Source organism: Mizuhopecten yessoensis, unplaced genomic scaffold (assembly GCF_002113885.1).
Source record: "Mizuhopecten yessoensis strain PY_sf001 unplaced genomic scaffold, ASM211388v2 scaffold793, whole genome shotgun sequence".
In the NCBI taxonomy this organism is placed as follows: Eukaryota; Metazoa; Mollusca; class Bivalvia; order Pectinida; family Pectinidae; genus Mizuhopecten; species Mizuhopecten yessoensis.
Genome location: NW_018403724.1, coordinates 5,463 through 29,156, shown reverse-complemented (window position 1 = coordinate 29,156; position 23,694 = coordinate 5,463). Strand labels below are relative to the sequence as shown.

At 36.7% G+C, this 23,694-nt stretch overlaps 1 protein-coding gene across 2 annotated transcripts in view; it reads left to right on the top strand.

Annotated features, from left to right (window-relative positions):
* The first annotated feature begins 529 nt into the window (after nt 1-529).
* The window catches only part of LOC110452935, a 24,582-nt gene continuing 1,417 nt past the window's right edge, over nt 530-23,694 (top strand). The window contains exons 1-7 of one of the 2 annotated variants that reach the window (XM_021501698.1): nt 530-662; nt 2,385-6,094; nt 7,910-8,127; nt 9,227-9,338; nt 12,794-12,914; nt 14,255-14,370; nt 16,464-16,748. In XM_021501698.1, coding sequence (XP_021357373.1) covers nt 2,480-6,094; nt 7,910-8,127; nt 9,227-9,338; nt 12,794-12,914; nt 14,255-14,370; nt 16,464-16,499 — 4,218 coding nt within the window. In that variant the 5' untranslated portion in view covers nt 530-662; nt 2,385-2,479 and the 3' untranslated portion in view covers nt 16,500-16,748. Of the gene's footprint in view, nt 663-2,384; nt 6,095-7,909; nt 8,128-9,226; nt 9,339-12,793; nt 12,915-14,254; nt 14,371-16,463; nt 16,749-23,694 lie in introns of those variants that run through there. The other variant, XM_021501705.1, reaches the window with a different exon arrangement.

The following is a 23,694-nucleotide window of genomic DNA, read 5'->3' as shown; positions in this document are numbered from 1 at the left end:
TAGTAAAGGCACTTGTCAATATTTTGAAAATATAAACCAAACACAATAATTTGATAATAAGAGAACTTACTTTTTCATTACTGGCACGAAACATAAAAAATCATACCGAAATATTAGTCAAATAGTTTTTAACATTTTCGATATTTTCTGATTTTTTTTTATCGTCTTCAGTTTTTTCGGAATCTTGGTAGATAAACAGGTACATTAGTTGATTCCAAACGTGTTTCCTATATATTTTATATGAAATGAATATTCCTAAAGGATTTCAAAAGGTCGTGTTAACTGTACGTCCCGGGTCTAAACTTTGATGTTTTAGTAGGTTGTAGAATCTGTTGAAAAAGAAAAGTTCTGTTGAAGAATTTTTGCATTTGAGCAGAAAATAAAAGGGAGAGCATGTACACTATGGTTACAATTACTTCGTGTATTATCAAGGCCGTAAGTTTAAGATTATTATTCAATAACAACGTCATTACAATGTACCGAGTAGCGTCCCTTTGATGGAGCTCTTGTTCGTCCAGAAAACATAAGTGGTATTGATTTCCTTCTCGCATAAATTGGTGATTTTCGGCGACTGGAATAAGGAAAATTGCTGTTTGTGATCCCCAGTAAAGACAGGCATTAGCAGGGCTTCAAGGATCATCAAATGTTTGTACCTCCAAACGGTATGCACCAATAATTTGTAATCGGTATTCGCATAATTTCCAGTATGCACAAGGAAAATCGTCTCGACTCTCTGGAGCCAACTGACGCATGGCCCAGGGGATGCTATACACTGCTTGCACCTGTTGAATAAGTCACATGACAGACACACATCTCTTTTCCATTAAGAAAGAGTTTGAACGAAAGTGAAAATAACTAATTTAATTGAATTTCGTTTATATGAACATATGAACTGTTAAATTAATTATGATAATTTGAAATGGATTCGAATATTTTAATCTAAAAATGCAAGTTAAGTCATGAATTCTGCTTCTTTTTGAAAGACTGTATCTTCACAGGTGTTAAATAATTTAGTTTTCGCTTTTGTATTAAATTAGGATTTTATCACCAGTCACCGTTTCAAATCAAGTTTGAACAATAAAATATGACGGAGTAGATCTACATGTGTGTCTGATCCGGACCAATCGGGTATGATCATAACCTGTGTTATGTTCATATGAATTTCTGTATATTAAAAAGAAATCAATTTGTGTAGATGTCAAGCTTTGTCCTGATGGAAACCAAGCGCAACCTGAGTCAGTTTTAAACTAATTAACATTCTTTATAAATTTATGTGGCGGATCTAGATCCTTTGAGGGTTCCCGGCTCTAAGACCCTCTATATCTCCTACAGTGAATTTCTTTACCAGTTTTCCTACTGTTTACAGGTCACGAGGAGATATTTTCCTGTTAAGTTTATGTTAATTACTTTATTTTCATTTGTCCTGAACCATTTAGAGATTTGGAATTGAAAAAGAAATTATCAGTAATGTTCTGTATTAAGATAGCAAATATCATGAGCATAGCACAGTAGATACATATAAGCTCCTTTAATTAAAACCATGCAGTTCTAATCTTTTGTGGCCAACCCTGCAGCAAAGCTTTCCACAGAAATAAGGTGTCCTCAAACTTGAAATCCTTATGTGGAATATCTTAATCTTCTCACCCCACTGATGATGCAGGAATGCAAAGATCCCTGCCCATCCCTAAGCTATAGATCTAGACCAGAAGCAAGCCTTGTAATAGTAAATAGGCAACAAGGTAAAAAAATATGCTGAACAAGTTGGAACTCTTCATTCATAGAGGATACAAAACAGAGCACTGGGACTCTCTTCCTTAAACAAATATTTTCTCCACATTTTCTGCTTTTGGACAACTTCAACATGTCAGAAATTATGAAACCCTAAATTCACTTTAGGACACGTCAATCCTATGAACACCTTGCCATGGATATCTACATTACTGCAAAGAAAACAAGCGAGTAAAAACAAAACACCAGCACGTCTTTAACTTTGAACAAAAGGAGAAATAGGTATAAAATATTACTCTTTAACACTCTGGTGCTCGCGATATCCTGCCTCTGGGCCTCTTGTTTCAGTAAGATTGTCTTTATTAATGTAATGTCCCTTAGATTACCCATTCATGATTGTTCATTCCGAAAGAGAAATATTCTATAGAGAAAGCACTTAAGTTCTCCAAAAAAAAATCCAGTGAATGAATTGTTTAGGTTTAGAGGTTAAAAGTTTGGGAAAAGAAAACAAGAACTATGCAGGAGAGATCACTCACAGGTTAGGTTTACAGAAATGACTACGGATGATAGAAGAATTGATATTATATATATACTGAGATGAATAGGTATTAACACAGTGTCATACTTAGCATTAAAAATGCTTTATTTACTTGCAGGTTTCACAGGAAGTGTTATGGATCTAAAGGGCGATAACTCACCAGAGGGATAATTCTTGTGTTAACCAGTAAGAAGGATCACATTTATCTGTAAAATGGATCAAAGCCTGAAACTAATCTATTCTGGTCAAGGAGCAAGACCAAAGTCCTCAATAGACGTGTCCAGAGACGTGTCTAGTGATGACAGCAACAGTCACATATCAGATGAATTTAGTCACAGCAAAAAAGTCAAAGTTCAAAACGGATACGAAATATGCCAGGAGGTCAAAGTTCAAAATGAAGACGATCATAATCACCAGTTAAAGTCTGACAGAGCAAAAGCAAGTTCCAGTAATGTGGACACAAATCATAGTTCAAAAGGTCAGCATGATAAGGATTCCGGGTATGGAGATTGGCTTAATCATGTCTTAGAGGTCAAAGGTGACATCAACAAAGGTCATCAGGTGGCAGAGCCAGAGTGTGCAGATATCCTGTGTCATGAGGTCAAAGGTCGAGTCATTGACTCGGGGTTTGAAGATGTTGATGCCAGTGTTTTTTACTCCAGAAGGAACAACACTGACACTAGCATGGAAAATATTTCTGTTAGTGATGAATTTCTTAGAGGAATCAACACTGTTTGCCAAAATAAGCATTTTGATGACCATGAGCAATTTCTTTTGAAGAAATGGCGTGAATCAGGCTTAAAACTGTGGAAAATTCTTCATGAAAGGGAAGTATGTAGCAAGAAGCGAAGTAAGAGTCAAGGAAACTCTGAGAAATCATCAAATGAGGATTCTCACGAGAAAGTAATTACATCCCAATCTTGTAAAAGTATTCTTGATTGTAAAATGTGTAGTTTAGAAGAACTGGCATACAGACAAGCTATTGGATGTACTGCTAATCATGTGAGCAAAAATGCAGAAGAAAACTTGCATGTGATTGGTTCAAGTTGGGATAAAGGACACCCCATCCCTATCGGCAGAAATCCTGAAATATCTAATCACTTCAAATCAGCTGTTGACAAAGGTGATGGTTCAAACAACAATCACACAGACTCGGAGGTAGGAGACTCTGTCAGGTCAGATCCGCAAGACACGAAAACATCGTCGTTAACACACAACAGTCCTGTCTTAGATCCTCGGGAAACAGCTGTATTAACACTGGAATCCACTCCTGAATTTTGGACACTCACTGACAAGGAACATGTATTAGATTCTACTGAAGGAGAATTAGTAAAGAAATCTAGGTTCATGGAGAGATTTAATATTCAATCAAGCCGAGAACCTGACAACCCTGACGAGTGTTTGTTAGATCTGTCTGGACATAATGCCATATTAGATCTCAGTGACATAGTAGAAATATCAGATTTAAAGGAAGAAAAATATCCACAGCACAAAGATAAATCATCTCCTACAGATCTCAGTTCGTTTGATGTAATTATGGACATTCACTCCAAACTCTGGAAAGATTCGGTACCCACTGAAAGAAAAGCCGTCAGTAAACCTGATGATAGCAAACATTCGCCAGCCAAATCTTCAGATAGTTTCCCGCACATTCCATTTTTCTGTAGTGGTCCAGACTCTTGTTGTACTGATCGTGTATGGCGAGAACCAGGCATTGACATCGAGCAAAAAATTGAGAAACAAGTCCAAAATCAAAACAGCGACAAACCAAGCCACTCCAACAGTGGTACACCTCAAAATATCACTGATAGCAAGTTTTCTGGGAAAATTGGAGATGGAAAACCAGTCGGCAACTCGGTGAGGTTTCACAGTGCAGTTGAGGAAAATTGGAAGGAACAGGGTGCAATAAGTCCCCTTCATATGCGTAGATGGTCAAACATTGTAGGAGGGGATAATATGCACAGCAAGAGAACTCACTCAGATAACCACCCCCAGTCACAGCTAGACGACGAAGATAATTATAGTGATAGCTATGAAGACTCAATAGATTTAGAATTCACGGATAATTCTCGACCCATTGTTCAAATTTCTCTTCAGGCAGATAGTAAACCTCCATCTGCACCTTCAAACAGTCAATGTAACTTTAAAGACCATTTGTTAAAGGCACTGGACCAGCACAAGTCTCCCATATTTTCATCGGATTCAGCCACAACAGACTTGGATAGAAGCTCCACCAACGACTGGGCTGATGCTGACTCGAGTGACGCCTACATTTCCATCAGCAATCGGCATGAACAGAGCAAGAGGAACAGTTGTCCCGATCCTGGATACAGTCGTGACTCCTGTATGTCAAAGTCATGTGCGAGGTTCTCGCCTAAACGATACCGTAAGAAAACCCACTCAAGGTCAAGGTCAATGGAGCATGAAGTTGTTATGGACCTCATTCGAAATCGGGTCATAGTAGGACACAGAATTGACTCAGATTCAACAGAGGAATCATCAGTAGGAGATGTGAAAACTGCACTTATAGCTAAAGATCAGGGTCATAAAACAGCTTGTAAAGCTCCTACTTTACAGTCAGAAATTTCTGAGCATTTCAATGACCTTGACACAGATAATCGTGACCACACCGAGAATCACACTGTTGATAGCTGCTCAGAAAGTAGCCAATCAGCAGACAGTCACTGCTACACCGGGTGTGGGCCAGCCACGGGGATCCTTGGCCTGCGGTATGCCATCCCATATCTGTCAGAAAGGTTAAAGATGAGTCTAGCTAAGCGGATTGAATCTGGGAAGTCCCAAGAGCAGATCTCAGGAAAACAACGAAGTCAGAGTCAAGGGGACAGCTTCATAGAAGGGAACGAACCTGGATTCCAAAGTGATCCGGGATGTTCGACTCATACCCTGAAAGTTTTTAATGACCTTAACCAATGCGGAGAATGTAGTTTGAAGACGGTAGAACACAGACTCTTTCGAAATGTTTCCAACATGTCCGACACCAATGCGCTACAGGCTTCAGACAGAGAGGAAGTCATTGGTAAACTTTGGGGATTGGAAGACAGCAAGTCTGGGAGCCAACATTCCAATCTCTCAAATAACATTCCAAATAAATTACAAAATCAAGGGCCATATTTCCAAGGTCAAGGTCATGTTGTGGTTAAAGATAGATATTTGAAGGGCAAATGTGTTTGTCCTGTCTCCAATGATGAAGGTAGCCACGATGAAATTTCTCAGACAGATGAAAGTGAAGGACTTGAAATATCTCATTCCTTTCAGTACATTGACATATCTGATAATGACATGGACACGTTTAGTCATTCCCAACTACAGACTGACCTTGTGTTGGACCAAGGTTCTCGACCAAGTACCGCTAGTGTAACTTATGATGACATTTGTAAGTCACTACAATCTCATATCAACCTCACAAATAAATCACACCCAACTCAACATGGTTATGTCCCTTTAGGAGAACTCTCCCAATCTTTACCACAACCTGGTGAAGTAACTACATCACAATTAAATTCTGTATCTCACCTAAGTTATCTCCCATGTGTGGAGCTCTCCGACTCGAGTCATCTTCCTTGTAAAAATGAACTCTCCGAACCTCTAAACCAAATAAATTATCTTCCTTGTGAGGAAATCTCTGAATCTCTGAAGCTGATTGGACAGCATGAGGATACAGAGAACTGTAGTTGTGCTGAAACAGGATTTCTGTCGGCAGATGGTTTAGACCTTGAGGACGTAGAAGAATGTCGGACAGATTTACAATTCTTGTCCATTGAACAAGATACATCAGATTGTAGCTCCATTCGTTCCGATACTGACAGGGTAAGTTGATTTAAAGAATAGGGTGTCTTTTTTACTGGTGTAGAAGTAATTTCTTTCCCCATCTGAAAGTTTTCAACTAGCTGATTATTTCGCCGGGGGGGGGGGGGGGGGGGGATGAATCAGCTAGTTAATTCCCCCCCCACACCCATCCCCCCTAGTTAATTTTGTCCCCACCAAGGGAAAAATTTAAATAGCTAATTCTTTCCCCCCATTGTATTGGTTTATGGGGAGTATTATTTGCTAGCCAATACACCCAACTCTGTATTAGTTAAAAGGGGAGAACTACCATATATTCATATAGTAGTGTGGCTGGGTTCAATTGTACATAGGATTAAGGTCGCCTTCTAGCTTCGAGCTAGAGGGAATTTCCCTTTAGCTCAGTGGTAAAGCGTCCGACTAGGAACCTGGAGATCGAGGGTTCGATCCCCGGTGGAAGCACACTATTCTCTTTCCTGTTACAAATGGTGACCTTGGCCCTCCCTGTGGTGACAGGGAGTTAGAACCTGGGTTGCGGTGTTCGAGGGCGAACACATTTAAAAAGGGGGGAGTAGTGTGGCAGGGTTCAATTATACATAGGATTAAGGTCGCCTTCTAGCTTCGAGCTAGAGGAAATTTCCCTTTAGCTCAGTGGTAGAGCGTCCAACTAGGAACCTGAGGATCGAAGGTTCGATCCCTGGTGGAAGCACACTATTTTCTTTCCTGTTACAGTTGATTCTGTTCTCCTGCCGTATTGCTTTATACGAGAAAACTAATTGTTAGCTAATTCTTTCCCCAACTTTATTAGTTAATATGGAAGGAACTATTGGCTAGCAAATGGTTCTCTCTACTGGTACCACAGTAATTGTCAGTAACCCTGTGATGTAAGATCTTCCTGTTCCTGGTACCACAGTAATTGTCAATAACCCTGTGATGTAAGATCTTCCTGTTCCTGGTACCACAGTAATTGTCAGTAACCCTGTAATGTAAGATCTTCCTGTTCCTGGTACCACAGTAATTGTCAGTAACCCTGTGATGTACGACCTTCCTGTTCCTGGTACCACAGTAATTGTCAGGAACCCTGTGATGTACGACCTTCCTGTTCCTGGTACCACAGTAATTGTCAGTAACCCTGTGATGTACGACCTTCCTGTTCCTGGTACCACAGTAATTGTCAGTAACCCTGTGATGTAAGATCTTCCTGTTCCTGGTACCACAGTAATTGTCAGTAACCCTTTAATGTACGACCTTCCTGGTACCAGGCTCCTGGAAGTGTACACTCCTGGGTAAAGTGATGATTGGGGTTTCTGTTTACGGAGTAACTTATTGAGGTTGATGAATATATTGTCTATTTATAGAATATAATCTTAAGTGAAGAGTTCAGTGTCTATTTATAAAACAAAGAAAATGAGGATTTTATTGTCTATTTAAAGAATAATCTAAGTGAGGAGTTTATTGTCTATTTATAGAATAATCTAAGTGAGAAGTTTATTGTCTATTTATAGAATAATCTAAGTGAGAAGTTTATTGTCTATTTATAGAATAATCTAAGTGGGGAGTTAATTGTCTATTTATAGAGTAATCTAAGTGAGGAGTTTACTGTCTATTTATAGAGTAATCTAAGTGAGGAGTTTATTGTCTATTTATAGAATAATCTAAGTGGGAAGTTTCTTGTCTATTTATAGAATAATCTAAGTGAGGAGTACGTTATAACTCCGTTACGAGTGTGTTTTGCTATTTACAGAGTAATCTAAGTGAGGAGTTTATTGTCTATTTATAGAATAATCTAAGTGAGAAGTAAATTATAACTCCGTTACGAGTGTGTTTTGCTATTTACAGAGTAATCTAAGTGAGGAGGTACCGGTTCAGAGTCTGTTTAGTACCCACAGCGAGTCGGACAGCGGGGAAGCCGACGATGAGTTTGAATGCGAGTGTGAACATTGTCTCCAATTGAGAACTCGGAATGACAGCACCCTTCGAAGCCAAGGTCAAGGTCATGCTCATCCAAGCAGTAGTGATCTGTCTGTGGTTGAGGATGAGGCTCATGGTCATCAAAGGTCAGTGTGGGGTGAGGGTCATAACATGTGGTTAGATTTTGAAAATACTACAAGCAAGGGGGGGGNNGGTGGGGGGGGAGGGGAGAGGCAGATTCAGTGTAGTATAATTTTGGTTGTAAAATGTCAAAAATAAACATTTCTTTTAGGGTTTATTTTTAGCTCACCTGGTCCAAAGGGTCATGTGAGCTTATGCCGTAGTGCAGCGTCCGGCCGTCAACTTTTTCTTTTGAACAACTTCTTCTGAAGAACTGTAGGACCTAGGGTTATGATATTTGGCCAGTAGGTACCTGGGATGGAGTGCTATAAAATTTCCTCATTAAAATGACCTTGACCTGCTTTCAAGGTCACAGCGGTCAAATATGTTAAAAATTTCAAACAACAATATCCTAAGAACCATTTGAACTAAAGTCATGATACTTGGGAATGTTATGTAGACCAGCAGTGCGAATATTTTAATCAATTACAGTAATGAGGTCAAAGGTCAACTTTAAATGCTAGTCGGGGGTCAAATGTCAACTTTCGTTAAAAGCTTTGACAATCTTCTTCTCAAGTTCCATAAGGCCCAGGGTCATGATATTTGGCCAGTAGGTACAATGTACCTGGGATAGAGTGCTATGAAGTGTCCTCATTAAAATGACCTTGACCTACTTTCAAGGTTGCAAGGGTTAAATATGTTAAAATTTTCAAACAGCAATATCCTAATAAGCATTTGGTCTAGAGTCATGATACTTGGTTATCTTATGAAGACCAGCTACATTTGTATGAATCGTTTTCTTTATTAGAGGTCAAAGGTCAACTTTAAGTGCTAGCAGGAGTCATAGGTCAACGTGGGTTAAAAGCTTTAAAATTAAAATTAAAAATTTCAAACAACAATATCTTAAGTAGCGTTTAAGGGATGTTAAAATGTCTCGTGTTCTAGTTACCAAATTTGGTATGAAGTTACCTATATGTCAGTTTCATGTAACAAAAGAAACAGGTGAGCGATACAGGCCCTCTGGGCCTCTTGTTTTATTACAACATATATCACAGACAAATGTTGACAAGTTGTATTAAATGTATTACACTAGGTTTGAAGTTTATGGAAGTGATTTGATTCCAGATTACCCGAGGGAGAATTAGAGGAAGGCCTGTACAGGATCAGTATCGCTGAGTTGAGTCCCTTGAGTAGCATTATGAACAGTCGACGGAATGAACTGGAGGTCATGTTTGAGGTAAAAACTTCACAGATCGTTACATGTATGTGTTTTTATATGACCGTCAAATTTGATGGTAGTATTATGGTATGGCGTTGTTTCCGGCGTAAACTTTGTTTGTCCGGCAATCTCCTCCTACATTTTTCGACCGATCTATTTGAAACTTGGTATACTTTATGATCATGATATGAAGTTGTGTCTCCCTTAAAAGAATTTTGATTCAATGATTTTTGCAAAATTTATTGCCTTTTGTTCATTTCAGTATTTGATTTTTTGTCCAAGGTTTTTTCCTACATTTTTATATCATATCAGCTAACCACTATAAGAATGATGCAGGTCTTATTTCAATGTAGGAAAGTATATAACACTACATGGCATTCGACGGGCGTATATTGTTACTTTTATAAAAGCAACAACTTTGAAACACTCAGTTTTTGAGAGATCAATTTCAAGTAAATTCTGGAGGAGACTCATACACAAAATAATGTCAATCTTGTGCGAATACTAAATCTACAACTAACTACAGATTTATATATTGATTGGTTCCAGGATATTTAGATATGTTTTAGAACTCGCAGCCTTTTCATCATTAATAAAGTGTGAAATTAGAGAGATTTACGGTAATCCATATCAGTTAAAAACTTCCTGCAATAAAACCGTATAGTTTAGTACATTAAATTGTCTGTTGGAACCACTTCCTTGCCCCATATACAGTATAACCTTGATGTACCACCAAACTTGCCTACAGCCATCCATTTTGTCGGAACCATTTTCGCCACACTTAAATGCACCCTTTGTACCGCCAATCTCGGGTACCACAATGCATATGTCACTATGTTTTGAAAACAGTCATGCAAATATCCCTTTTGTAGGCCCCTGAAAACACCGCCATGTTCCATCAAATAAATTGGCCTGTGACGTCATTGATTTCACAGCTGAGTGAGCCCTGGGGGTCAGTCAAAGATGATGTCATTATGTATACTCATGTTGTATGTGTCTGTTACATGAGTGAGCCCTGGGGGTCAGTCAAAGATGATGTCATTATGTATACTCATGTTGTATGTGTCTGTTACATGAGTGAGCCCTGGGGGTCAGTCAAAGATGATGTCATTATGTATACTCATGTTGTATGTGTCTGTTACATGAGTGAGCCCTGGGGGTCAGTCAAAGATGATGTCATTATGTATACTCATGTTGTATGTGTCTGTTACATGAGTGAGCCCTGGGGGTCAGTCAAAGATGATGTCATTATGTATACTCATGTTGTATGTGTCTGTTACATGAGTGAGCCCTGGGGGTCAGTCAAAGATGATGTCATTATGTATACTCATGTTGTATGTGTCTGTTACATGAGTGAGCCCTCGGGGTCAGTCAAAGATGATGTCATTATGTATACTTATGTTGTATGTGTCTGTTACATGTTTCTAGTTGCCCAAGAACAGGTCTATTTCCAAAGGCAAAGCCAGGGGAAAATAGCCTGGCTGCTGAGGAGGTGAAGAAACTGCTACATGTACATCTCAAAATAAAATTTAGTTATATAAGAATTATATTTAAAGCAGTTGAAGTATGGAATTTAATTCCATACTTCAACTGTTTTAAATAATATTCTTACACAAAATTCATGGTTATTTTTAAAATACAATGATCTAGAAACACTATGGAGAGAGGTATTTACTTTAACAATATTGACCTGCACTGCTATCTGAGATTATTAACAGCTGGCTGGCTACAATATTGACCTGCACTGGTATCTGAGATCATTAACAGCTGGCTGGTTACAATATTGACCTGCACTGCTATCTGAGATCATCAACAGCTGGCTGGTTACAATATTGACCTGCACTGGTATCTGAGATCATCAACAGCTGGCTGGTTACAATATTGACCTGCACTGCTATCTGAGATCATTAACAGCTGGCTGGTTACAATATTGACCTGCACTGCTATCTGAGATCATTAACAGCTGGCTGGTTACAATATTGACCTGCACTGCTATCTGAGATCATTAACAGCTGGCTGGTTACAATATTGACCTGCACTGCTATCTGAGATCATTAACAGCTGGCTGGTTACAATATTGACCTGCACTGCTATCTGAGATCATTAACAGCTGGCTGGTTACAATATTGACCTGCACTGCTATCTGAGATCATTAACAGCTGGCTGGTTACAATATTGACCTGCACTGCTATCTGAGATCATTAACAGCTGGCTGGTTACAATATTGACCTGCACTGCTATCTGAGATCATTAACAGCTGGCTGGTTACAATATTGACCTGCACTGCTATCTGAGATCATTAACAGCTGGCTGGTTACAATATTGACCTGCACTGCTATCTGAGATCATTAACAGCTGGCTGGTTACAATATTGACCTGCACTGCTATCTGAGATCATTAACAGCTGGCTGGTTACAATATTGACCTGCACTGCTATCTGAGATCATTAACAGCTGGCTGGTTACAATATTGACCTGCACTGCTATCTGAGATCATTAACAGCTGGCTGGTTACAATATTGACCTGCACTGCTATCTGAGATCATTAACAGCTGGCTGGTTACAATATTGACCTGCACTGCTATCTGAGATCATTAACAGCTGGCTGGTTACAATATTGACCTGCACTGCTATCTGAGATCATTAACAGCTGGCTGGTTACAATATTGACCTGCACTGCTATCTGAGATCATTAACAGCTGGCTGGTTACAATATTGACCTGCACTGCTATCTGAGATCATTAACAGCTGGCTGGTTACAATATTGACCTGCACTGCTATCTGAGATCATTAACAGCTGGCTGGTTACAATATTGACCTGCACTGCTATCTGAGATCATTAACAGCTGGCTGGTTACAATATTGACCTGCACTGCTATCTGAGATCATTAACAGCTGGCTGGTTACAATATTGACCTGCACTGCTATCTGAGATCATTAACAGCTGGCTGGTTACAATATTGACCTGCACTGCTATCTGAGATCATTAACAGCTGGCTGGTTACAATATTGACCTGCACTGCTATCTGAGATCATTAACAGCTGGCTGGTTACAATATTGACCTGCACTGCTATCTGAGATCATTAACAGCTGGCTGGTTACAATATTGACCTGCACTGCTATCTGAGATCATTCACAGCTGGCTGGTTACAATATTGACCTGCACTGCTATCTGAGATCATTCACAGCTGGCTGGCTAACACTCCTCCCATCGTATTTTCTTGGTCATTTTCTTGAGGACGTTATGATAATTGTTTAGAGAGTTAGTCTTTACTCCTTGGAACTGATAACCACAGTGCTGTTGTAGTTTTTGGACCAACTATTAGGGCTAGTAAGGGAATAACTCTCTTGATAGCAAAACCAGGACAAAAGCCGGGATACAACCGATTCAATCTTATACTTACAGCATCACAAGTAGGGGTATAGGCATCTAATGAAATCATTTATTTAAGTCTAGTTTTTTTTCTCTCCAGAATGTGATTCTACAGATGTTAGCTGTCCATCCTGACCTGCTGTCAGATGCCACGCCCCCACCAGCTGATCAGTCCATTATCGACTCCTTACCATCACTAACAGTCAACCAGTGTCATTTAGGTTTGTAGTTTAATTAAAACTTAAACCCATATAGACTGTCAACCAGGGTCATTTAGGTTTGTGGTTTAATTAAAACTTAAACCCATATAGACTGTCAACCAGGGTTATTTAGGTTTGTAGTTTAATTAAAACTTAAACCCATATAGACAGTTAACCAGGGTCATTTAGGTTTGTTGTTTAATTAAAACTTAAACCCATATAGACTGTCAACCAGGGTCATTTAGGTTTGTAGTTTGATTAAAACTTAAACCCATATAGACTATCAACCAGGGTCATTTAGGTTTGTAGTTTAATTAAAACTTAAACCCATATAGACTGTCAACCAGGGTCATTTAAGTTTGTAGTTTAATTAAAACTTAAACCCATATAGACTGTCATCCAGGGTCATTTAGGTTTGTAGTTTAATTAAAACTTAAACCAGAATAGACAGTCAACCAGGGACATTTAAGTTTGAAGTTTAATTATGTAGGACTGATATCTTGTTCCATTTCTAAGAACCAGGGTATGAGATCAGTCCTGTGTAACTATACCTAGGTAGAACCAGGGTATGAGATCAGACCTGTGTAACTATACCTAGGTAGAACCCGGGTACGAGATCAGTCCTGTGTAACTATACCTAGGTAGAACCAGGGAACGAGATCAGTCCTGTGTAACTATACCTAGGTAGAACCAGGGTATGAGATCAGTCCAGTGTAACTATACCTAGGTAGAACCCGGGTACGAGATCAGTCCTGTGTATCTATAACGGATATAATGGACTGAGATCTTATAATATGATGATGCCTATATATGTAGGACTGAGATCTTGCCTGTATATAGTTATGTAGGACTGAGATCTTGCCTGTCTATAGTTATGTAGGAATGAGATCTTGCCTGTATATAGTTATGTAGGACTGATATCTTGCCTGTATATCGTTATGTAGGACTGATATCTTGCCTATATATAGTTATGTAGGACGAGATCTTGCCTGTATATAGTTATGTAGGACTGAGATCTTGCCTGTATATAGTTATGTAGGACTGAGATCTTGCCTGTATATAGTTATGTAGGACTGAGATCTTGCCTGTATATAGTTATGTAGGACTGAGATCTTGCCTGTATATAGTTATGTAGGACTGAGATCTTGCCTGTATACAGTTATGTAGGACTGAGATCTTGTTCCATTTCTAAGCACATTAGTTAGTCCTGTCTGATCAGTCATTTGGTGAAGTTGATGGAATGAGAATCACTCTTTATTATTCATTGAAATGTAAAATAAATCTTAATTACGTTTCATGAATTCTATCGTTAAATCTCACATGACTTGGATGTTTCAAGATTTCTGTTTTTCTTTTTCTAGCCATCAGTCTGTCTTGTCCTATATGTCTGTGTGTATGTGAAGAAAAAGAAACATTGAGTTGTCTCCCCTGTCAACACCTCTTCCACCAGCTGTGTATACAAGCTTGGCTTATTAAGGTAAAACAACATTGGATTGAAAAAGATGAAAAAGTTGAGGTATCATTGAACAGAATTTTTTTCTGGAGAATTAAATTACATAAAAAGATAATAATTTGTAAATTCAGATACTTTCAATCATTTCAATTTAACAAGATTTGAACTATAGATTATAGAAATACAGAGAATATACAATAGATTATATATAGTCAAAGTACAATACTTTAAATCATTTCAATTTAACAAGATTTGAACTATAGATTACAGAAATACAGAGAATATACAATAGATTATATATAGTCAAAGTACAATACTTTAAACCATTTCAATTTTACAAGATTTGAACTATAGATTACAGAAATACAGAGAATATACAATAGATTATACAGAGAATATTTTTTATATACAATAGATTATATATAGTCAAAGTACAACTGTATGTAAGTACAGATAATGTGTGGTAAAACATATATATATAGAGAGAAAATGTTTAATTGATTATTTAAATAAATAGATAATGTACTCTAGCTTAGGTAATTTAAAATGTACAATAAATTATATAAATATGTAACATGATGTACCATTAATTATATACTGTATAACACAAAATGTTCGTGGAGACTTTCCTTTGCGGTTTGAACCCATTCAGATCATTTCGTGGTACAAACGTTCGTGGAGACTTTCCTTTGCGTTTTGAACCCATTCAGATCATTTCGTAGTACAAATGTTCGGGGAGACTTTGCGGTTTGAACCCATTTAGATCATTTCGTGGTACAAACGTTCGTATAATTAATTAATGGTACATCATGTTACATATTTATATAATTTATTGTACTGTAAAGTATTATACTTTGACTATATATAATCTATTGTATATATGGGTTCAAACCGCAAAGGAAAGTCTCCACGAACGTTTGTACCACGAAATGATCTAAATGGGTTCAAACCGCAGAGGAAAGTCTCCACGAACGTTTGTGCCACGAAATGATCTGAATGGGTTCAAAACGCAAAGGAAAGTCTCCACGAACGTTTGTACCACGAAATGTTCGTGGTACATTTAGATAATTCTATATAGATATAGATATAGGTATAATGTAAACATTATACATACAAAATATTGTATATTTTTTATATACAATAGATTATATATAGTCAAAGTACAACTGTATGTAAGTACAGATAATGTGTGGTAAAACATATATATATAGAGAGAAAATGTTTAATTGATTATTTAAATAAATAGATAATGTACTCTAGCTTAGGTAATTTAAAATGTACAATAAATTATATAAATATGTAACATGATGTACCATTAATTATATACTGTATAACACAAAATGTTCGTGGAGACTTTCCTTTGCGGTTTGAACCCATTCAGATCATTTCGTGGTACAAACGTTCGTGGAGACTTTCCTTTGCAGTTTGAACCCATTTAGATCATTTCGTGGTACAAACGTTCGTGGATACTTTCCTTTGCGGTTTGAACCCATTTAGATCGTTTCGTGGTACAAACGTCCGTGGAGACTTTGCAGTTTGAACCCATTCACATCGTTTCGTGATACAAACGTTTGTGGAGACTTTCCTTTGCGGTTTGAACCCATTTAGATCATTTCGTGGTACAAACGTTCGTGGAGACTTTGCGGTTTGAACCCATTCAGATCATTCCGTGGAACAAATGTTCGTGGAGACTTTGTGGTTTGAACCCATTCAGATCATTTCGTGGTACAAACGTTCATGGAGACTTTGCGGTTTGAACCCATTCAGATCATTTTGTGGTACAAACGTTTTTGGATATCTAATATTAACAAACAGTCGACACATACATCGTTTGATTCTGTTGTATTTATTTTTGTGGTTCAAACGCAACCACGAAAACCACGAAAACCACGAATGTTTATACACAACGAACAGTTCATGTAATACAGTAACTAAATACGAATAATAAATTATGTAAATACAGAAAATGTAAAATGAATTATAAAACAGATTATGTAAAATTAATTACAAAAATAAATACGAATAATATACAATAAATTATGTAAATACAGATAATGTGTAATAAATGATATATCAATAAATGTAGGTAAAATCCGACTATTTTTTCTGTTTTTCAGTCTGGGACTTGCCCTGTCTGTAGACGAACCCTCTGACGACACCTTGTTTAGGTTGCCACTTCCTTGTATAACTAGTCTACTACTCACCTTATATATTGTTACTCAGTACTCAGCGTAATGTATATAGTTATACCACATACTGTATGTGTTGTTACTCTGTATAGCAAACCACTAAGGACTTATCCTGCAATGTTTACAGTTTGTTTAGTGCGTTATTGTAATCTGCATGTTAACATTCTGTCAATTACTGTACACTTTGTACTGTTGATACACTTTGTACTGTTGATACACTTTGTATTGTTGATACACTATGTACTGTTGATACACTATGGGCTGTTGATACACTATGTACTGTTGATACACTATGTACTGTTGATACACTACATACTGTTGATCCACTTTGTACTGTTGATACACTTTGTATTGTTGATACACTATGTACTGTTGATACACTACATACTGTTGATACACTTTGTACTGTTGATCCACTTTGTACTGTTGATACACTTTGTATTGTTGATACACTATGTACTGTTGATACACTATGGGCTGTTGATACACTATGTACTGTTGATACACTATGGACTGTTGATACACTATGTACTGTTGATACACTACATACTGTTGATACACTTTGTACTGTTGATACACTTTGTATTGTTGATACACTATGTACTGTTGATACACTATGGACTGTTGATACACGATGGACTGTTGATACACTTTGTACTGTTGATACACTATGGACTGTTGTATTTATTCGTAAACATATTAATAATATCACACACTTATAAAGGGTTGAACCTCATAAATCTACTCCATGTGGGATAGATCTGAAGCTTATAAGGGGTGGTCTTTTAAGGAGATCGCAGACTACTATGTTTAATAAGAATAATGTACAATAACTTACTTTATGTTCCTGTACAGGGCACTTTGCAATGAAATTCTTCAGTTTGATATGGAATAATAAATGCAAAGCTTAAAGCTTTTAATAGCTTTTGAAAACATGTTTCTTTGTGAAGGAAAGAGTAAAAATGATCCGTGTCTCAACTTTAAACCGCTGTAAACAACTCACTAAGTCACAGTGGGCCGAGTCAGTAAAGTCAGCTGTCAGAAAATATTGAGACATTTCACCAAATTACCCTCCAATAACACAGGCAGTCAGTCTCCTTAGCATCTCACTAGGCAATTCTTGATAGAACAACTTGTATATTTTAAAGTGACTGTGACTTAACAAGCTTAATGTATCTACGTTGTCATTTCGGTGATCTATATATAGTAATGTTATCCATGCTAGTCCTGTCTTCTAGTGTCACGTGGCCGGACTCATTGTCATGACTCTGGTGTCACGTGGCCGGACTCATTGTCATGACTCTGGTGTCACGTGGCCAGACTCATTGTCATGAGTCTGGTGTCACGTTGCCGGACTCATTGTCATGACTCTAGCGAATTCTCTTCTTATCAACTTAACTTCAAAGTTTATACATTTGTCCAGTATGAGAATAGCTCGGATGAGATCATATTTCAAGGTCCCATCATCTATAGCAGGGTAAATTTTGGTGTTTATAGGTCAGACACAGAGCCAAAGGGGCTATCATGTCTTACAGACATTTCTTGGTTTTTATTTAATATATGAAAATGAGTTTCTGCTGATAGCTTTACTTTTGAGGTTCGACACTCGATTCTCTATCGATGTATTCTTTGTGAACGACATAACAAAGGTCGACAATAACTATTGTAGCGACTAGGAAATAACTATTGTAGCTACTAGGAAAGGTTTAAAAGTGATCGAAATTTCACTGACTTAATTAGCAACTCACTCGCAAACTTTTATTTTTAGGTCACCTGAGCTTTGCTCAATAAGTGACCTATTCTAATCGCTTTCCGTGCGTCGGGAAAATTAACCAATATTTCAAAAATCTTCTTCTTAAAATAAGGGCAACATCTGGGTTGAAAAGTTATTTTGTACGTGATCAGAAATCTATTCCCAGAAATTTACGAGTGAAGGATATTATAACAAACATCAACAAACAATGAACAGGTGTTTGGTAGATTTGTGTTGTTTTTGAACCCTTGATAAGTGTGTGTAAACGTTATGACAAATGGTTTGGGTAGGAGGCTGTAGTACTGCCCTACACGCATGCTATGTGTACCTTATAAATAGTTCCAGTATAATCACGCGAGTGTGTCCAATTACACGCTAATATACTGTACACGTTTGTATGACTAGTATGTGTCTGTATGAATATTGATATTCAAATATATATTTAAACATACCCAGATAATAATTAATTTATTAAGATACAGTAAGTGTTGATGTAGAAAACCGTTTGTTTACGTATACTATAGTGATACAGTGTACTATATATGACCACAGGGATTGGCTACAATATGTGTGTAGGAATACAGGTGAAACAGAATTACTCCAGATTCCCAGAAATTTCTGTCAAAACCGTTGAGAACTGACTAATTCAAATGCAATAACTCAGTTCATTACTGATTTCCCTGTCAAAGCCAGTGTTATTTTCACAATTTTCCTCGGTGTTTGCTGGTGTGTTCAGAGACATGTTAAAACAATGCAATACGTTAATGCATGATCTGTCATCACATGTTATAACAATGTAATGCGTAAATGCATTATTTGTCAACGCATGTTATAACAATGTTATACGTTAATGCATTATTTGTCAACACATGTTATAACAATGTTATACGTTAATGCATTATTTGTCAACACATATAATAACAATGTAATACGTAAATGCATTATTTGTCAACACACGATAAAACAATGTAATACGTTAATGCATTATTTGTCAACACACGATAAAACAATGTAATACATTATAAACATAATGTTATACGTTAATGCATTATTTGTCAACACATGTTATAACAATGTCATACGTTAATGCATTATTTGTCAACACATGATAAAACAATGTAATACATTATAAACATAATGTTATACGTTAATTCATTATTTGTCAACACATGTTATAACAATGTTATACGTTAATGCATTATTTGTCAACACACGATAAAACAATGTAATACGTAAGTGCATTATTTGTCAACACACGATAAAACAATGTAATACGTTAATATATTATTTTTCAACACATGTTAAAACAATGTAATATGTTATAAACATAATGTTATATGATAATGCACTATTTGTAAACACACGATAAAACAATGTAATACGTTATAAACATAATGTTATATGATAATGCACTATTTGTCAACACACGATAAAACAATGTAATACGTAAATGCATTATTTGTCAAAACACGATAAAACAATGTAATACGTAAATGCATTATTTATCAACACATGTTACGACTGAAGGGTTCGGTTTGGGACTTTTGGAACTGCCAAAGACTTTAGAATTGCGTTAAGAAACCTATTGAAAATGGCACGCAGCCCAGCTGTCAAGCCTGTGTGTGTACATCATTAGATTAAGGTGCAAAAAGATTACTCTATAATTAATTCCCCATCGTTTAAATGCAGTGACATTTTCGTCGTAGAAGATGTAAAAATAGATAATAAATAATAATCTGTTGAATACCATATTTATATTTCACTCATGACAGAACATACCAATATGTTTCACTCCTGACAGAATATACCAATATGTTTCACTCCTGACAGAATAAACCAGTATGTTTCACTCCAGACAGAACATACCAATATGTTTCACTCCTGACAGAACATACCAATATGTTTCACTCCTGACAGAACATACCAATATGTTTCACTCCTGACAGAACATACCAATATGTTTCACTCCTGACAGAACATACCAATATGTTTCACTCCTGACAGAACATACCAATATGTTTCACTCCTGACAGAACATACCAATATGTTTCACTCCTGACAGAACATACCAATATGTTTCACTCCTGACAGAACATACCAATATGTTTCACTCCTGACAGAACATACCAATATGTTTCACTCCTGACAGAACATACCAATATGTTTCACTCCTGACAGAACATACCAATATGTTTCACTCCTGACAGAACATACCAATATGTTTCACTCCTGACAGAACATACCAATATGTTTCACTCCTGACAGAACATACCAATATGTTTCACTCCTGACAGAACATACCAATATGTTTCACTCCTGACAGAACATACCAATATGTTTCACTCCTGACAGAACATACCAATATGTTTCACTCCTGACAGAACATACCAATATGTTTCACTCCTGACAGAACATACCAATATGTTTCACTCCTGACAGAACATACCAATATGTTTCACTCCTGACAGAACATACCAATATGTTTCACTCCTGACAGAACATACCAATATGTTTCACTCCTGACAGAACATACCAATATGTTTCACTCCTGACAGAACATACCAATATGTTTCACTCCTGACAGAACATACCAATATGTTTCACTCCTGACAGAACATACCAATATGTTTCACTCCTGACAGAACATACCATTATGTTTCACTCTTGTTCCCACTAATGAAACGAATCTATATTCTTATGTACTGTTGAAATATATTTCGTATTCAACGTGTAACCATTTAATATCCTCTATCAAAACTGGGAACACTTAACATAATATGCAACACAAGGAAATCAACCTAATAATTATGCACATATTTAAAAAAGATTAAATTTTAATATGGTATCAATTATACAACTATTAAATGAAGTCTGTTTCCTCTGAATGCAGTACTCGTATAAATTCCCACGAGAAAGTTATTGTCCCTATAATATTAAGTGCGGAATTCGCCTTCAACTGTAGACAAGTTATTATTATTACTCCACCCTCTAAGTGTCGTGGAATATCTTTGACAAACATAAAATGTGTCATTCTTTGTCTTATCCGGATGTTTGTTTAACAGTAAGAACGTTTTCCTCTATATGTGTTCAATCGTTAATATGGACATCAGATAGAATCTGTATTCCAAGTTGATATGCTATCTCATACATAGTAAGCACTTGTTGTGTTGACCCGACATTGTTCTTGAATCGATTGTTATTTCAGCTCTAAATGCATGTGCCATACTTATGAAACACTGTTGTTGTGTTAGTGTTATATAGACCTCCAAAAGGCTACACTACCAATATACATGTACAGTAAATGTCACAGTTTACTTGTTTTTTTTGCCGAATTGTCCAAAATAAAACGTAAATTCCTATTCACATATTTCGAAACTCGAAGTTTTATCAAACCTAAAGTTATCACCTGTATATGCAATCTCATTTATATTACAATATTAATCCTGTATTTGATTATAAACCACTGTTATAGAATGATGTAGAACGCGCAGGGACGTGATTTTACTTTTCAGAATATCCCCCCTTAACATAATTTGAAAAAAATCTTTGTTTGTTTTGAAACATTAAAACAGTTCAGTTTCTAAAAGAGTGAGATGTAGTCCTCCATTTTCTAATTGATTTCCTCCTTTTTTTTGCCAATCCTTAATCACATCCCTAAATATATCAATTCTTATCAGTGGTCATGTTCTGGTAACACGACTTATACCCGAATGTTGTGTTGTCAGCTCATGTAGTGTTTAGTGGACACTGAAGAATATATTCATCAATTAATTAAGAGTGTCACTGTGTATTGTCAATAACTAATTAATGATTTTAAAATTATATGAATTGCAACATTTTTGAGCTGAAGGAAATTTGTTTAGAAGATTTGACATGTTCAGTAAACCTCTATACACCGCTATCATTGTTCAGTCCATAATCGTCAAACTCCAATGGTTATAATCGGGTCTGGCATTCTGTAGATGAAAGGCTTAAAGAGGGGACCTTGAAATATATTGATAATGAGCGAGATGCCTAACAAAACCAAGTGCATTATATCCAGGTTTTACTTACATAATCCTGGCTTAGTGATTTCTACTGAAATACTTGTCTACGTGTAATTAGATTGGAGTTTAAAAACATATATTTTGCAAACACTTTAAATGCATGATTAGTAAAGAAGTTGAATTGTTTAATAGTGATAAAGGCTAAATAAACATTTATCTTAGAAACAACTGAAACTATTAAAACTGTGTGATGGAGAGAGTACTTTGACGAACTGAACATAAGTCTGTATTATGTAAAGTTGTGAAGAAGTATTTCGTATGATATTTGGCGCCCCCCCCCCCCCCCCCCCCCCCCCTCAACAGAGAGAAGTTCCTCCTTGTGATTAACAGTTCTACACCACGTGACAAGTAAAAAAATAAATTATGAAAGGAAATTTTAAATTGTGTTAAACGTTTTAAGGTATATAAAATAAAGCATGCATTGTGTAGCTCAGGTAGCGCTACACCAGTAGGTGTTATTTTTAGCGGGATACATTTAACTAATCATGATACGCGAGGTAGTATATCCTAGATGTGAACACAGATCATTAATGGAAGTGGAATATCCTTGATGTGAATACAGATCATTAATGGAAGTAGTATATCTTTGATGTGAATACAGATCATTAATGGACCTGGTATATCCTTGATGTGAACACAGATCATTGATGGAACTGGTATATCCTTGATGTGAATACAGATCATTAATGGAAGTGGAATATCCTTGATGTGAATACAGATCATTAATGGAACTGGTATATCCTTGATGTGAATACAGATCATTAATGGACCTGGTATATCCTTGATGTGAACACAGATCATTGATGGAACTGGTATATCCTTGATGTGAATACAGATCATTAATGGACCTGGTATATCCTTGATGTGAACACAGATCATTGATGGAACTGGTATATCCTTGATGTGAATACAGATCATTGATGGAACTGGTATATCCTTGATGTGAATACAGATCATTGATGGAACTGGTATATCCTTGATGTGAACACAGATCATTGATGGAACTGGTTGACAATGTGGTGTTGAGATTTGATGTTATCCATGTACATGTTTTCATTTTCCACTAATTATTTTAAGTGATGCTTTTGTGATATAAGACGAAAGAAGTTTCTTTCCTGTGATATTTGATTATTAAGACCTCCTGCTAAGGCCATGACGACAGTTGTTGTTGTTTTCGTGAACGGGTATACTGTCTTACATGAAATGTTCGTCGAGTATCGTTGGTGGTTTTCGTCGTTGCTATAAAAACATTAAGAATATATACTACAAATTTAATTGATATAAAAATATACTTGACCACTGTGTGTTTATATTGGGTATCCAAGAGAGTTTGTACCACAAAAATATCTAAATAGCTTCA